At 41.8% G+C, this 16,291-nt stretch overlaps 1 protein-coding gene across 4 annotated transcripts in view; it reads left to right on the top strand.

Annotated features, from left to right (window-relative positions):
• The window catches only part of MAPK14 (mitogen-activated protein kinase 14), an 83,002-nt gene that overhangs the window by 22,354 nt on the left and 44,357 nt on the right, over positions 1-16,291 (top strand). For all 4 annotated transcript variants that reach the window (XM_055407280.2, XM_055407281.2, XM_055407282.2 and 1 more), the window contains one exon: positions 4,689-4,818. In XM_055407280.2, the coding sequence (XP_055263255.1) occupies positions 4,689-4,818 (130 nt within the window). The remainder of the gene's footprint in view (positions 1-4,688; positions 4,819-16,291) is intronic.

Here is a 16,291-nt window from a genome sequence, read left to right on the forward strand (position 1 = left end):
CAGGAGCAATGGCCATTTTCCCAATCTCAGGAGAACCGGAGAGGGGTTCTGAGTGGAGTATAACTTACTTGGTACTTCCAAGAAGGAAGAAGGTCCTGTTGCCTGGGTTTGTAGGAACAAGGGGAGCGGGAGAAAAAAGGACCCCTGTCCCTTCATGTAGGATAAGGAAGGAGACAAGGAGGGAGTTGTGACAGCGCATAACTGCTTGAGGAGTTATAACAACTCTTAGAAACCTCTCTTAGATACATTTAGGGCAGGGCTTGAAGAGTAAGGATTCGGCTGTGGCGCGGGGCAGGTAGTAGAGTTGAAAGTAGGGGAGAAGAGCCTCTCAGGGACCAGGGACAGCCTGTGTGAGGAGTTTAAGGAACCAAAAGGAGTCAGCGTGTTCAGCGCATGGTGAGAGGCAGGAAGGAGTTGCACAGGAACAGGCCGGAGTGCTTATTGGTGGTCAGGTCGCCTGAGCCTCGTAGGTTGTAACAGGAAATGTGCATTTTATTTTATATGCCCAGGAAATTCCTTGAAGGATTCGAAGCAGGGGAGTGGTGTCATCTGATTTATATTTTTAAAAGATTGTATTAGGTGGGGGTGGAGAGTACATCATGTGTGTCGTGCTCAGTTCTGTCTGACTGCAACCCTATGGACCATAGCCCGCCAGGCTCCTCTGTCCATGGGACTTCCCAGGCAAGAATACTGGAGTGGGTTGCCAGGGGATCTTCCCAACCAAGGGATCAAAGGCACGCCTCTTGTGTCTCCTGCATCAGCAGGTGAATTTTTTTTTTTTTTTTTTTTAAACCACTGAGCCATGTGGGAAGCTGGAGAGTACTTTAGAAGGGAATAAAACAGGAGGCAGGGAGATGAATATTGGAAGACAGACTGCTGATGAGTGTGACTTGGACTAGGATGGAAGCACTGAAAATGAAGAGAAGTTGAATTTGAGATGTATCTTGGAGGTGGAAACCACAGGATTTTCTGACGGATTTGGATGGGGCCAGGAGGTTGGAGGAAAAGGAAAAATAAAGGATGACACTTTAAATGTCTAGCTTGAGCAACTGAATGGAGAGTCTGTTTGTTTGAGATAAAGGAGTCAGGGAGAGGAATCAGTTCTGGGTGTTCTGAACTTGGCTAAATTCAAGTTGTCAAGATAAGTAGTCAGGTTCTGAGAAGAGATTTCAGTGGGAAACATAGGTTTGGGAGTTTTCAATGTGTAGATGGCATTTAAAGTCATGGGTGTAGATGAGACCACCTAACAGAACAGAACTCCAGCATGCAGAGTTTGAGCAGAGGAACCGGAGGGAAGGAGCTACTGTGGAAGTCACAGAAAACCAGAAGAGCGACTTCCCTGGTGGCCCAGTGGCCACACTTCTAATGCAGGGGGCCTGTTTGATCCCTGGTCAGGGAACTAGATCCCACATCCCATAACTAAGAGTTCTTATGCCACAACTAAAGGTCCCAGGTGTCCCAACTAAGACCTGGTGCAGCCAGGTAGATAATACATAAATATTTTAAAAATTAATAAATAAATACTATAAAGAAAAAACCAGTAGAATGTGCTGACAGGGACCCTAGGTTGGAGTTGTTTAGAGAAAGGGAGAGTGTTAACCGTGTCAGTTGCTAATCCAGAAAAGTGGCCATTTGGTAATAGAGGTCATTAATGACCTGAGAAGAGTGGTTTCAGTGGAGTGGATTGAGAGAAGAACGGAAGCAGAGGAATAGTGCTTCGCAAACCGTAAGATGTGTGTGAATTACTTGGAGATCTTGTCAAAGTGAGATTCTACTTTGGGGCCTGGGAATCTCCGTTTCTAAAGACACCCCCACCCCTGCCACCCAGATAATGCAATGCTGCTGGTCCATGGAGTAGCAGAGGTATAGATTAGTGGTCCTCAGAGTTCACTGTGTGCTAGAATTATGTGATCAGCTTGATAAAAAAATAGAGTTCAGAGTTTCTGACTTAGTAGTTCTGGGATATCACCTGAGCATTTGCATTTTTTGTAAGTTCCTGGGTGACATTGATGCTGCTGGTCTAGAAATCACACTTTGAGAACCACTGGGGAATTTTAACTGTAATGGGGAGGTTTCAAGGGAAACTTTTTGTTTGTTGAGGATGAAAAATAACTGCGCATACTTACACTGATGAGAGTGATCCACGCGAAGATGAGAATAAAGAGAAAAAGGGGACGAAGGAGTGAATTCCTTGACAATATGAGGAGGATGCACCAAGGCGTGTATTGAGGTCTTGGATTTTATAAGAAAGGGAGGGTGTCCTTAGTCACAGAAAGAGAAAAAGCAGAGAAGACGGGGCCCAGTGTAGAAGGGCGTGTAGGTAGATTTACTGGTAGACAGGTGGAGCTCCCTTCTGATGTTTTCTGTTTTCTCAGTGAAGGCAAGAGCAGCTCCTAAGGGAGGACGGTAAGTGGAGGTTTGAGGAGAGAGATGGTGTCAGATGGAGTTTGAGTAGAAAAATGGACTTAGTAAAAAAGTGGCAGCATTAGGAGCCTTATTTGCGATTAAGATCAGAAATTAAGAACGAAACCATTCTGTATGACTGTGCATTCTTTTTCCTTCAACCACAGTTTTTGGATTCTCGACAAGAAGAATAAATAGTTAAGATCATCCAAAGTTAGAGTTTATCTGGGTGAGTATATCAGAGGGGATAGGGAGTTTTATAAGAGAATACAGTCTAAGGCAGGCAAGAAGGGAAATGAAGACAGGAGGGCTGAAGGATAGAAACCGTCAATGAATTGTTGTAGTCAGGATACAAATAAGCTAATAGGAGCAAACTAAAAGGCATAGGAAGTTTGCGATGTCATTCACCATTTTGTAGGCAGGCAGCCTTTGGTGGTGATAGAGGCCCAGGGTGTGACCATGGAGGTGGAGTTTGGATGACCTTGGACAGGGTGGAGTTTCCTGGAGAGGCCAGGAAACTGAGAGGCCAGGAAGTTGCATGTACCCTCCACCTGGATGCTGAAGTTGCCAAGAATGATGACAGAAGTTGGGAGGGGAGAGAGACTTTGAGATAGGAACTAACTTTTCGGTGAGTGATGGAAAATTCCAAGTCAATGGATAACAGCAACTGAGAGGGAAAGATGGTGGCGAGCAGGGGCTTTTGTAAATCGAGGGGAAAATTACGGTCTGGAAGTGGAAACGGTTGGCAAGGAGAACACCTACCCCGCCTGCTAACCGTGAGGCACCTGGGATCCGAGAGAGCCCACTCTGAGGCGTGGCTGTCACAGAAGTAGTATCTTCAAGGGACAGCCTAGTTCCAGTTAAAGCAAGAAGATGGGGGAAAAGTTCAGAAGTTGAAGATTTACTGGAGTTTATTACACACTGGGAATTGAAAGGCAGGGACATAGTGTAAGCATTTGGGAGTGAAGGAAGGGGAACTTCTGGAGCCATTACATAGTCAGAGAGTTTGGTGACAATAGATATTCAGAAAGTCTTGAATGTGTGGATTAAAGATTGAGATAAACAGGAGAGTGAGACATGATGGAATTAGCCTGTACAGTCTCTAAAAATAATTAAAATACACATCATGTTTCTTGCTGTAGCAGTCTTGTGTGGTCTAGCCTTTGCCTCTATCGTGACCTTACTCTTTTCCAAGCTCCCCATACTCCCTATGCTCGGCCTACACAGGCCGTTTCTCCTGTCACTCCAGCATGCCCTTGCTCTCCTGGGAGGCAGCATAGCAAAGTGGTTGATTGTGTGAGCTCTGAGTCCAGACTTCCTGCACTGTTACTTTCTAGATTTGTGATTGTGGGCAAGTTATTTAACCTCTCTTTGCTTCAGTTTCCTTATCTGTAAATGGGGGGAGTGATAATGAAGACTCAGTAAACATTAATGTTTTTCTGCTTGAGGCTCTTTTCCCCTATATCTTTACACAGTTGCTACTTATCGTTCACTTCCCTCATCTCAAATGTACTTCCTCCAACATCATAGCTAATGTAGCCTAGCTCCACCAGCTGTTGCTCTTTATCCCATTATTCTGTTTTATTTAATCATAGCATTCATCACTATTTGAAATATATTTTATTATTCTGCTCTTCCCCTCTCCCCCTATTCCCTGAGGTCAGAGATATGTTAACTTATTCCCAACTGTTACCTGAGCTTCTAGAAAGTGACAAATGCTTTCTATTTCATAAAGAAATTTTTATGCCAACTCACTGTCCTGAAAACATGGTGTTTTCCAGGTCTCTGATCAGGCAGCATTTGGTGGCAAAGAGACAATGAGGCCTTGGCCAAGGAGATGGACGGAATCCAGCTCTTTGTCCCAATCTATTGGCTCATCTAGATCAGGTGGCTGCCTATTTTTGTATTATTGGGACACAGCCACATCCATTTAAAAATTTATTATCTGCTGCTTTCCAGTTCCAACCATGGAGTTGAGTTGTTGAGACAGAGACCCTGCGCTTCACAAAGTTTAAAATATTTACTCTCTAGCCCTTCACGGAAAAAGTCTGCTGATCCTTGATTTAGGTGCATAGAAAAAAAAGAAGGAAACACCAAAAATGATTAACAGATTACTTTGCATAGTGGGATTATAGGTCATTTTAAGTTTTTTATTTTCATAGTTATTTTGTATTTTATTATAAGCCCATTTAATTTAGAAATCAAATAGCCTTATAAATACTAATTTTGATATATATAGAGAATATTTAATGATGAATTTTTTACGTTTTTTTTTTTTTTCTTAGTGCTGCTTTTGACACAAAAACTGGGTTACGTGTTGCAGTGAAGAAGCTATCCAGACCATTTCAGTCCATTATTCATGCCAAAAGAACCTACAGAGAACTGCGGTTACTTAAACATATGAAGCATGAAAATGTAAGTTATTAATTCAAGGCAGAATAAATTCTGCTGTTTAATAGACTAGAAGAATTGTGTTTTAACTATTGCAAATGGAAATGCATTAGAGTACATTAAACTTTGGACCATCCTTCTTGTACCGGGGTGTTTGAGGCCACTGCATTATGTCACGTAGCTACTGAAAGACTTGGGATGAAAGTGGTACATCTTCCTGGAGTTTGAGTTTTACTTAAAGATTTTTACAGGGAAAGCCTATAAAAATTTTTTTAAATAAAAATGAGTATTATGAGATAAAGCAGAATTCACAAGGATTTTTAAGAGAAAGTACTACGAAGAAGTTTTGTATTCTTGTTTTACTTAAGACTATATTATCAGAGTACAGGAATCCATGGTATTTTGTGGTGTTATGGGTGTTTTCAGTGGAGAAGTTTGAGGAAGAGTGCCTTAGGTTCACTGAATGGATATTATGTCCTAGATAATTTAATATTATAATTTTTCCTCTGAATCCTCAAAAGACAGCTTTTCCAGATTCAGGTATTTTAATAAATGTGATGCAAACATTGTTTAAGTTAAATATAATGTTTTCTTTGCTGTCAGTTTGGAAATTTGAAAACAGTGCCATCCTTCAAAGGAGGGCTTATAAATCCTAATAGCATAAATAAATGAATGCAATTGGATTATTAGAGGAAAGTGAAAAAAAAAAACAATTGACTGAGGACACTTATTTTCTATTTCAAAATCAAGTTTAAAAAGATTTATGTGATTACTGTATGAGAGGAATTGTAAAATTTGTAGCATTATAGAAACAGTGGCCATAGAGATTTTAGAATCTTTTGACCCAATTGATGGTTACTGTGTAGAAAAAAATTCTCAATCTAGAAATTACCTGGCTATTCAGACTTTTTTCTGTTCCAATTATTGAATTTTTTTGTCTTCAAATAAGAAAAATGTATCAAAATACATTTGTTTCACAAAGTGCAGATTTCTAAATTGAGAGCCTGGTGACTTAAATTTGCAGTTGGAGTATGAATTCTTCTTATTTATTTTCATGTTTTAATTGCATACTATTGAGAAACTCCCGTTTTCCACAGACAACTTCCTTTCCTAGGTGTAATTTTATATGAGCATTCATGTGCAAATTTGAATTTTTAAAAAGTTCAGTGCAGAGCTGCAGCCTTCCTAATCAGTGACATGTTTATAAGAAGTTGAAATATGTGGAAAGAGCTGGCTGGAGAATCTTCATTCCGAAGTCTGCATAAAATCAAGATGGCCTGGCAGCTTAACTGATGGGTTTACATACGGTTTTTAACACAGTTGATTATGTATGCTGTTTTTCATTACACGTTAATAAATGTGACAGAGACACTGTCATAGCTTTTTAAATATAAAGAATACTTTGAAAATGGAATGCAAGCCAAACATTTATGGAACCCCAAAGCACCTCCAAGAGGCCCAAGGATCTCACTGATGTTGCCTATGCTAATTTAAGAACGTCTAGTTTTAGAAGATTACCAGCAGTATAATTTATTGTTCTGCCTTATTTCATGGTCATTTAAGCCAGTGTTTATGGCAAAAAATTATTTTGGGTTATCTGAATCCATGCCTTGGCTTTTCTAATGATCACTAAAACAACCTTATTTAGTATTTTCTTTCTTTTTTTTTTTTTTGCAATTTCACTTCATTTTTTAATTTTTTTTATTTTTTTTTTGACAAAATATCTTTTTTTTTTTTTTTTGAACAGAGGAAAATTTATGCGTCGAACCTGGACTGGTTACTTATGATAATATACATGCTACAATTCCATTCTCCCCAATCATCCCACCTTCACCCTCTCCCACAGAGTCCCAAAGACTGTTCTATTTTATTTTTTATTTATTTTTTTTTTTAATAAACACTTCGTCTTTTTGTATTGCATTTTTTTATCACAATAATAGAAATATAACATCATATATCACTGTAAAACACATTTCCACATAAATGCTGATAAGCACAAAATATTTTTCATCATTTACATTTTAACTGTAATAATATATGGCAGAATTAAAGCTGCATCCATCATGTGTCTAACTCACCTTGCTGTAATGAATTTTTAAATGTAATGGTTTCTGTCGCAAAGTAAAATCGTACATAATGTCTAGTGACACAGTACGCTGGTGGATGGGTGGATTTGGAAAATGGAAATGCAACTTCATTTTTAATTAGATTTATAAACTTCACCACCTCCACCTCCAGCCAGCTTCCCAACCCTCCCTCCCACCACCATTATTTATTTATTTATTTATTTTTTTAAAATGAGGCTTTTAATTAATGTTTGACAGAGCTGATTCAGGTTGAATAGACTAAATTTCTTTAAACAAACTTACTTATACTCCAGGGTCCTTTAAAAACTTAATAGCATTTATACATTGAAGGTATTTGATTTTCTTGTAACTAGCACTTCAAATGCAACAAGCATTTGAAGCAACAAGCATTTGACCCAACAAGTAAAACTTTCTACAGTTCATAACTTTTATAAATAAAATAAATTAAATGTACAGTGAATAAGTTCTCTGAAATATTTCAATATTTCTGCAGGTTTAGTAACATCGTAAAATACATTTCAACTAAAATTCACAAATCTAAAAACCTGTTAGGCATTTTTAGGCGTTTTAAGTTGGAAATGAAGACCAATGTTACATCGTAATATGCCAATTACAAATAGTACTTCAAATAGCAAATACTACAGTTTGTCCCAAACTTTAAAAACTATTCATGAACTCAACACTGAACTATTGATGGCTATGAGAATTGTTTCCTAGCCTTTTTGAAAATTTCAACCCATTTACGTTTAAGGTAATTATTGATAAGTACAATCCCGTAGCCATTTTCTTTATTACTTTGGGTTCAAGTTTATACACTCTTTCTGTGTTTCCTGTCTAGAGAAGATCCTTTAGCATTTGTTGGAGAGCTGGTTTGGTGATGCTGAATTCCCTCAGCTTTTGCTTGTCTGTAAAGCTTTTGATTTCTCCTTCATATTTGAATGAGATCCTTGCTGGGTATAATAATCTGGGCTGTAGGGTATTTTCTTTCATCACTTTAAGTATGTCTTGCCACTCCCTTCTGGCCTGAAGAGTTTCTGTTGAAAGATCAGCTGTTATCCTTATGGGAATCCCCTTATGTGTTATTTGCTGCTTTTCCCTTGCTGCTTTTAATATTTGTTCTTTGTGTTTGATCTTTGTTAATTTGATTAATATGTGTCTTGGAGTATTTCGCCTTGGGTTTATCCTGTTGGGGACTCTCTGGGTTTCTTGGACTTGGGTGATTATTTCTTTCCCTATTTTAGGGAAGTTTTCAACTATTATCTCCTCAAGTATTCTCTCATGGTCTTTCTTTTTGTCTTCTTCTTCTGGGACTCCTATGATTCGAATGTTAGAGCGTTTAACATTGTCCCAGAGGTCTCTAATATTGTCCTCATTTCTTTTAATTCGTTTTTCTTTTTTCCTCTCTGTTTCATTTATTTCTACAATTCTATCTTCTAGTTCGCTAATCCTGTCTTCTGCCTCTGTTATTCTATTGTTTGTTCCCTCCAGAGTGTTTCTGATCTCATCTATTGCATTATTCATCGTATACTGACTCTTTTTTATTTCTTCTAAGTCCTTATTAAATCTTTCTTCCATCTTCTTAATCCTTTTCTCCAGGTTATTTATCTGTAACTCCATTTTGCTTTCAAGATTTTGAATCATTTTCACCATCAAAATTTGAAATTCTTTATCAGGTAGATTCCCTATATCTTCTTCTTTTGTTTGTGTTGGTGGGCAATTATCTTGTTCCTTCACTTGCTGGGTATTTCTCTGCCTCTTCATCTTGCTTATATTGCTTTGCTTGGGGTGGCCTTTCCCTCTTCTTGCAGTTTGTGGAGTTCTCTTTATTATGTAGTTTCTTCGCTGTGTTTGGGGTTGGACGGGTGACTTGTCCGGGTTCCCTGGTTAGGGAGGCATGTGTCAGTGTTCTGGTGGGTGGAGCTTGATTTCTTCTCTTTCCTTTAGAAGACAATGGCTGCTTTTCTGGGAGCCTGATGTCCTCTGCCAGTATTCAGAAGTTGTTTTGTGGACTTTACTCCGCATTCAAATGTTCTTTTGATGAATTTGTGGGGAAGAAAGTGGTCTCGCCGTCTTATCCCTCCGCCATCTTGTTCCTTCCTCCCCAGAACACTGGATTCTTATATTCCACTTGATCGTGGAGTATCTCTTCCCAGCTGCTCCAGCAAGGCACAGCCGCTGTACCTTACCTTGGACGAGGGGTATCTCCTCAAGGCCGCCCCTCCTGCTTTGAATGTGGATCAGCTCCTCTCAGCCCTCCGGTGCCCAAGCAGCCACCGCCTCCTGGAGGTGGTACAGCTCCTCTCGGCCACCGCCCTAACCCTGGGTGTCGGGCAGCTCCTCTCAGCCTCGATTCTGCATGTGGTCGGTTGCGCAGGGAGCCGGGCGTCTCTCGCGTCTGCGCCGCCGGGAGCCGGGCGTCTCTCGCGTCTGCGCCGCCGGGAGCCGGGCGTCTCTCGCGTCTGCGCCGCCGGGAGCCGGGCGTCTCTCGCGTCTGCGCCGCCGGGAGCCGGGCGTCTCTCGCGTCTGCGCCGCCGGGAGCCGGGCGTCTCTCGCGTCTGCGCCGCCGGGAGCCGGGCGTCTCTCGCGTCTGCGCCGCCGGGAGCCGGGCGTCTCTCGCGTCTGCGCCGCCGGGAGCCGGGCGTCTCTCGCGTCTGCGCCGCCGGGAGCCGGGCGTCTCTCGCGTCTGCGCCGCCGGGAGCCGGGCGTCTCTCGCGTCTGCGCCGCCGGGAGCCGGGCGTCTCTCGCGTCTGCGCCGCCGGGAGCCGGGCGTCTCTCGCGTCTGCGCCGCCGGGAGCCGGGCGTCTCTCGCGTCTGCGCCGCCGGGAGCCGGGCGTCTCTCGCGTCTGCGCCGCCGGGAGCCGGGCGTCTCTCCTGTTCTATTTTAATTTTCTGTTCTGAGATCCTTTGAAATGTGTCTTATATGATATTGGGCTGGTTACATTTGGGCCATTCTGTGTTTGTAGAAATGAAGAGGCCACGGTGATGGGATGCAATGACAAGTTTAATTGAGGATTTTAAGAGGAATTCCTTCATCTTCTTCTTTCTTTTTCTTTCATTTATTAAAAATAACTATTCTGGGCCACTGTCCCAAACTTTAGCTCACTGTTAGGGCTCCAGTGACAGCAGCAGCAATAGCAACTTAAAACTCTTGAAAAATTTAAGTATTGCTACCAAATAGAATTTTTAGGTGCCAGGTATACAAGTAATCTTTCACACAAAAATGCCTCTGACGTACAATTCATAGTTTATCTTAAGTTATTTATACTATTTTTGATAATAAATGACATACACAATTTTCGTATGGATTTACAAGAGCTGGGGGATGTCCTCTATGACTGGTAAGAGTTACTCACGACAAACTTAACCTGGCCCATTCCTGACTGAACTTTTGACCTTGATCTCATTAACACTTGATCTAAGGCAGATTAAAGGGAAGCAGCCTGCTGGCTGCATCCTTTTGCTAAGTTATTATTACCTGGTTAAGGGCCTGGAGATCTGTGCACTTTAAAATTTTAAAGTGATTAAGGGAATCCTTTTATAAATTTTATTTGGGGGTCTTAGAGAAGTGAAAAGCAAAGGAGAAAAGGAAAGATATAAGCATCTGAATGCAGAGTTCCAAAGAACAGCAAGGAGAGATAAGAAAGCCTTCCTCAGTGATCAATGCAAAGAAATAGAGGAAAACAACAGAATAGGAAAAACAAGAGATCTCTTCAAGAAAGTTAGAGATTCCAAGGGAACATTTCATGCAAAGATGGGCTTGATAAAGGACAGAAATGGTATGGACCTAACAGAAGCAGAAGATATTAAGAGGTGGTGGCAAGAATACACAGAAGAACTGTACAAAAAAGATATTCACGACCAGGATAGTCACGATAATGTGATAGTCACGATAATGTGACCTAGAGCCAGACATCTTGGAATGTGAAGTCAAGTGGGCCTTAGAAAGCATCACTACGAACAAAGGTTGTGGAGGTGATGGAATTCCAGTTGAGCTATTTCAAATCCTGAAAGATGATGCTGTGAAAGTGCTGCACTCAATATGCCAGCAAATTTGGAAAACTCAGCAATGGCCACAGGACTGGAAAAGGTCAGTCTTATTCCCATCCCAAAGAAAGGCAATGCCAAAGAATGCTCAAACTACCGCACAATTGCACTCATCTCACACGCTAGTAGTAAAGTCATGCTCAAAATTCTCCAAGCCAGGCTTCAGCAATATGTGACCCGTGAACTCCCAGATGTTCAAGCAGGTTTTAGAAAAGGCAGAGGCACCAGAGATCAAATAGCCAACATCCGCTTATCATGGAGAAAGCAAGAGAGTTCCAGAAAAACATCTATTTCTGCTTCATTGACTATGCCAAAGCCTTTGACTGTGTGGTTCACAATAAACTGTGGAAAATTCTGAAAGAGATGGGAATCCCAGACCACCTGACCTGCCTCTTGAGAAACCTGTATGCAGGTCAGGAAGCAACAGTTAGAACTGGTCATGGAACAACAGACTGGTTCCAAATAGGAAAAGGAGTACGTCAAGGTTGTATATTGTCACCCTGCTTATTTAACTTATATGCAGAGTACATCATGAGGAACGCTGGGCTGGAAGAAGCACAGGCTGGAATCAAGATTGCTGGGAGAAATATCAATAACCTCAGATATGCAGATGACACTACCCTTATGGCAGAAAGTGAAGAGGAACTCAAAAGCCTCCTGATGAAAGTGAAAGAGGAGAGGGAAGAGCTTGGCTTGAAGCTCAACATTCAGAAAACGAAGATCATGGCATCTAGTCCCATCACTTCATGGGAAATAGATGGGGAAACAGTGGAAACAGTGTCAGACTTTATTTTATTTTGGCTCCAACATCACTGCAGATGCTGATTGCAGCCATGAAATTAAAAGACGCTTACTCCTTGGAAGGAAAGTTATGACCAACCTTGATAGTATATTGAAAAGCAGAGCCATTACTTTGCCAACCAAGGTCCGTCTAGTCAAGGCTGTGGTTTTTCCCGTGGTCATGTATGGATGTGAGAGTTGGACTGTGAAGAAAGCTGATCGCCGAAGAATTGATGCTTTTGAACTGTGGTGCTGGAGAAGACTCTTGAGAGTCCCTTGGACTGCAAGGAGATCCAACCAGTCCATTCTAGAGGAGATCAATCCTGGGTGTTCATTGGAAGGACTGATGCTAAAGCTGAAACTCCAATACTTTGGCCACCTCATGCGACGAGTTGACTCACTGGAAAAGACTCTGATGCTAGGAAAGGTTGGGGGCAGGAGGAGAAGGGGACGGCCGAGAATGAGATGGCTGGAAGGCATCACCGACCCTGTGGACATGAGTTTGAGTGAGCTCCAGGAGTTGGTGATGGACAGAGAGGCCTGGCGTGCTGTGATTCATGGGGTCGCGGAGAGTCGGACACGACTGAGCGACTGAACTGAACTGAACTGAGATTTAATCTTACTATGATAGAACAAGTTGTTTTTGTGTTTTGTGTAAATACATTAAATATTATGTTTGGTCACTGAGCCCAAGTGATTCTTGAGTTGTCAGTTTAATAAAGATGTGTAACTTCTGTATGTTAACTTTTGGATCATTATAGAACAGTGATTCAAATATCTCTTCATCAGAGATATTTGCTGATTATTTGCATTATAAATGTCTTTTTAAAGTATTCAATTCCTAAGTTACTTAAGTGTCTGAAAGCATATAGTGGCAGAAAGAGTGAGGAAATAGACTAAAATATAACTTGAATTACAAGCAAATTTCCATTTAAAAAATGAGAAATGAATTTATTATGGAATGTTCCTCTGATCTACTTTAATGCTGGAAACTTGTTTTATAGTATTTTCTTATAATTCAGTTCAGTTCAGTTCAGTTGCTCAGTCGTGTCCGACTCTTTGCGACCCCATGAATCACAGCACGCCAGGCCTCCCTGTCTATCACCAACTCCCGCAGTTCACTCAAACTCATGTCCATCAAGTCGGTGATGCCATCCAGCCATCTCATTCTCTGTTGTCCCCGTTTCCTCCCACCCCCAGTCCCTCCCAGCATCAGAGTCTTTTCCAGTGAGTCAACTTGTCGCATGAGGTGGCCAAAGTATTGGAGTTTCAGCTTTAGCATCAGTCCTTCCAATGAACACCCAGGATTGATCTCCTCTAGAATGGACTGGTTGGATCTCCTTGCAGTCCAAGGGACTCTCAAGAGTCTTCTCCAGCACCACAGTTCAAAAGCATCGATTCTTCGGCGATCAGCTTTCTTCACAGTCCAACTCTCACATGCATACATGACCACGGGAAAAACCACAGCCTTGACTAGACGGACCTTGGTTGGCAAAGTAATGGCTCTGCTTTTCAATATGCTATCTAGGTTGGTCATAACTTTCTTTCCAAGGAGTAAGCGTCTTTTAATTTCCTGGCTGCAATCAGCATCTGCAGTGATTTTGGAGCCCCCAAAAATAAAGTCTGACACTGTTTCCACTGTTTCCCCATCTATTTCCCATGAAGTGATGGGACCAGATGCCATGATCTTCGTTTTCTGAATGTTGAGCTTCAAGCCAAGCTTTTCACTATCCTCTTTCACTTTCATCAAGAGGCCTTTGAGTTCCTCTTCACTTTCTGCCATAAGGGTGGTGTCATCTGCATATCTGAGGTTTTTGATATTTCTCCCGGCAATCTTGATTCCAGCCTGTGCTTCTTCCAGCCCAGCATTCCTCATGATGTACTCTGTATATAAGTTAAATAAGCAGGGTGACAATATACAACCTTGACATACTCCTTTTCCTATTTGGAACCAGTCTGTTGTTCCATGTCCAGTTCTAACTGTTGCTTCCTGACCTGCATACAGGTTTCTCAAGAGGCAGGTCAGGTGGTCTGGTATTCCCATGTCTTTCAGAATGTTCCACAGTTTATTGTGATCCACACAGTCAAAGGCTCTGGCATAGTCAATGAAGCAGAAATAGCTGTTTTTCTGGAACTCTCTTGCTTTCTCCATGATCCAGCGGATGTTGGCAATTTGATCTCTGGTGCCTCTGCCTTTTCTAAAACCTGCTTGAACATCTGGAAGTTCACGGTTCACATACTGCTGAAGCCTGGCTTGGAGAATTTTGAGCATGACTTTACTAGCGTGTGAGATGAGTGCAATTGTGCGGTAGTTTGAGCATTCTCTGGCATTCCCTTTCTTTGGGATTGGAATGAAGACTGATCTTTTCCAGTCCTGTGGCCACTGCTGAGTTTTCCAAATTTGCTGGCATATTGAGTGCAGCACTTTCCCAGCATCATCGTTCAGGATTTGAAATAGCTCAATTGGAATTCCATCACCTCCACTAGCTTTGTTCGTAGTGATGCTCTCTAAGGCCCACTTGACTTCACATTCCAAGATGTCTGGCTCCAGGTGAGTGATCACACCATCATGATTATCTTCGTTGTAAAGATCTTTTTTGTACAGTTCTTCTGTGTATTCTTGCCACCTCTTCTTAATATCTTCTGCTTCTGTTAGGTCCATACCATTTCTGTCCTTTATTGAGCCCATCTTTGCATGAAATGTTCCCTTGATAGCTCTAATTTTCTTGAAGAGATCTCTTGTTTTTCCTATTCTGTTGTTTTCCTCTATTTCTTTGCATTGATCGCTGAGGAAGGCTTTCTTATCTCCTTGCTATTCTTTGGAACTCTGCTTTCAGATGCTTCTATCTTTCCTTTTTCTCCTTTGCTTTTCGCTCTCTTCTTTTCACAGCTATTTGTAAGGCCTCCTCAGACAGCCATTTTGCTTTTTTGCATTTCTTTTCCATGGGTATGGTCTTGGTCCCTGTCTCCTATACAATGTCACAAATCTCCGTCCAGAGTTCATCAGGCACTCTATATATCAGATCTAGTCCCTTAAATCTATTTCTTACTTCCACTGTATAATCATAAGGGATTTGATTTAGGTCATATCTGAATGGTCTAGTGGTTTTCCCTACTTTCTTCAATTTAAGTCTGAATTTAGCAATAAGGAGTTCATGATCTGAACCACAGTCAGCTCCTGGTCTTGTTTTTGCTAACTGTATAGAGCTTCTCCATCTTTGGCTGCAAAGAATATAATCAATCTGATATCGGTGTTGACCATCTGGTGATGTCCATGTGTAGAGTCTTCTCTTGTGTTGTTGGAAGAGGGTGTTTGCTATGACCAGTGCGTTCTCTTGGCAAAACTTTATTAGCCTTTGCCCTGCTTCATTCCGTGCTCCAAGGCCAAATTTGCCTGTTACTCCAGGTGTTTCTTGACTTCCTACTTTTGCATTCCAGTCCCCTATAATGAAAAGGACATCTTTTTTGGGTGTTAGTTCTAAAAGGTCTTGTAGGTGTTCATAGAACCGTTCAACTTTGGCTTCTTCAGCGTTACTGGTTGGGGCATAGGCTTGGATTACTGTAATATTGAATGGTTTGCCTTGGAAACGAACAGAAATCATTCTGTCGTTTTTAAGATTGCATCCAAGTACTGCATTTCAGACTCTTTCACTCTTGCCATCTCCTGTTTGACCACTTCCAGTTTGCCTTGATTCATGGACCTAACATTCCAGGTTCCTATGCAATATTGCTCTTTACAGCATTGGACCTTACTTTTATCACCAGTCACATCCACAACTGGGTATTGGTTTCGCTTTGGCTCCATCCCTTCATTCTTTCTGGAGTTATTTCTCCACCGATCTCCAGTAGCATACTGGGCACCTACCGACCTGGGGAATTCCTCATTCAGTATCCTATCATTTTGCCTTTTGATACTGTTCATGGGGTTCTCAAGGCAAGTATACTGAAGTGGTTTGCCATTCCCTTCTCCAGTGGACCACATTCTGTCAGACCTCTCCACCATGACCAGTCCGTCTTGGGTGGCCCCACACGGCATGGCTTAGTTCTTATGATTAATACTCCATAAAAATGATGAACATTTCACAGAAAGAAGGGCACAGTAAAAGAAATGGCAAGGACCTACCAGAAGCAGAAGAGATTAAAAAGAGGTGGCAAGAATACACAGAAGAACTATAAAAAAAGGTCTTAATGACGGATAACCACGATGGTGTGGTCACTCACCTAGACCGAGACATCCTGGGCTTGAAGTCAAGTGGGCCTTAGGAAACATTCAGTTCAGTTCAGTTCAGTCGCTCAGTCGTGTCCGACTTTCCGCGACCTCATGAATCACAGCACACCAGGCCTCCCTATCCATCACCAACTCCCGGAGTTCACTCAAACTCATGTCCACAGAGTCGGTGATGCCATCCAGCCATCTTACTACGAACTAAACTAGTGGAGGTGATGGAATCCCAGTTGAGCTATTTAAAATCCTAAAAGATGATGCTGTTAAAGTGCTGCACTGAGGATGCCAACAAATTTGGAAAACTCAACGGTGGCCACAGGACTGGAAAAGGTCAGTTTTCATTATAATCCAAAAGAAGGGC

This window comes from Moschus berezovskii, chromosome 23 (genome assembly GCF_049115385.1).
Source record: "Moschus berezovskii isolate FMDL1 chromosome 23, NW_MosBer_1.0, whole genome shotgun sequence".
Classification (NCBI taxonomy): domain Eukaryota; kingdom Metazoa; phylum Chordata; class Mammalia; order Artiodactyla; family Moschidae; genus Moschus; species Moschus berezovskii.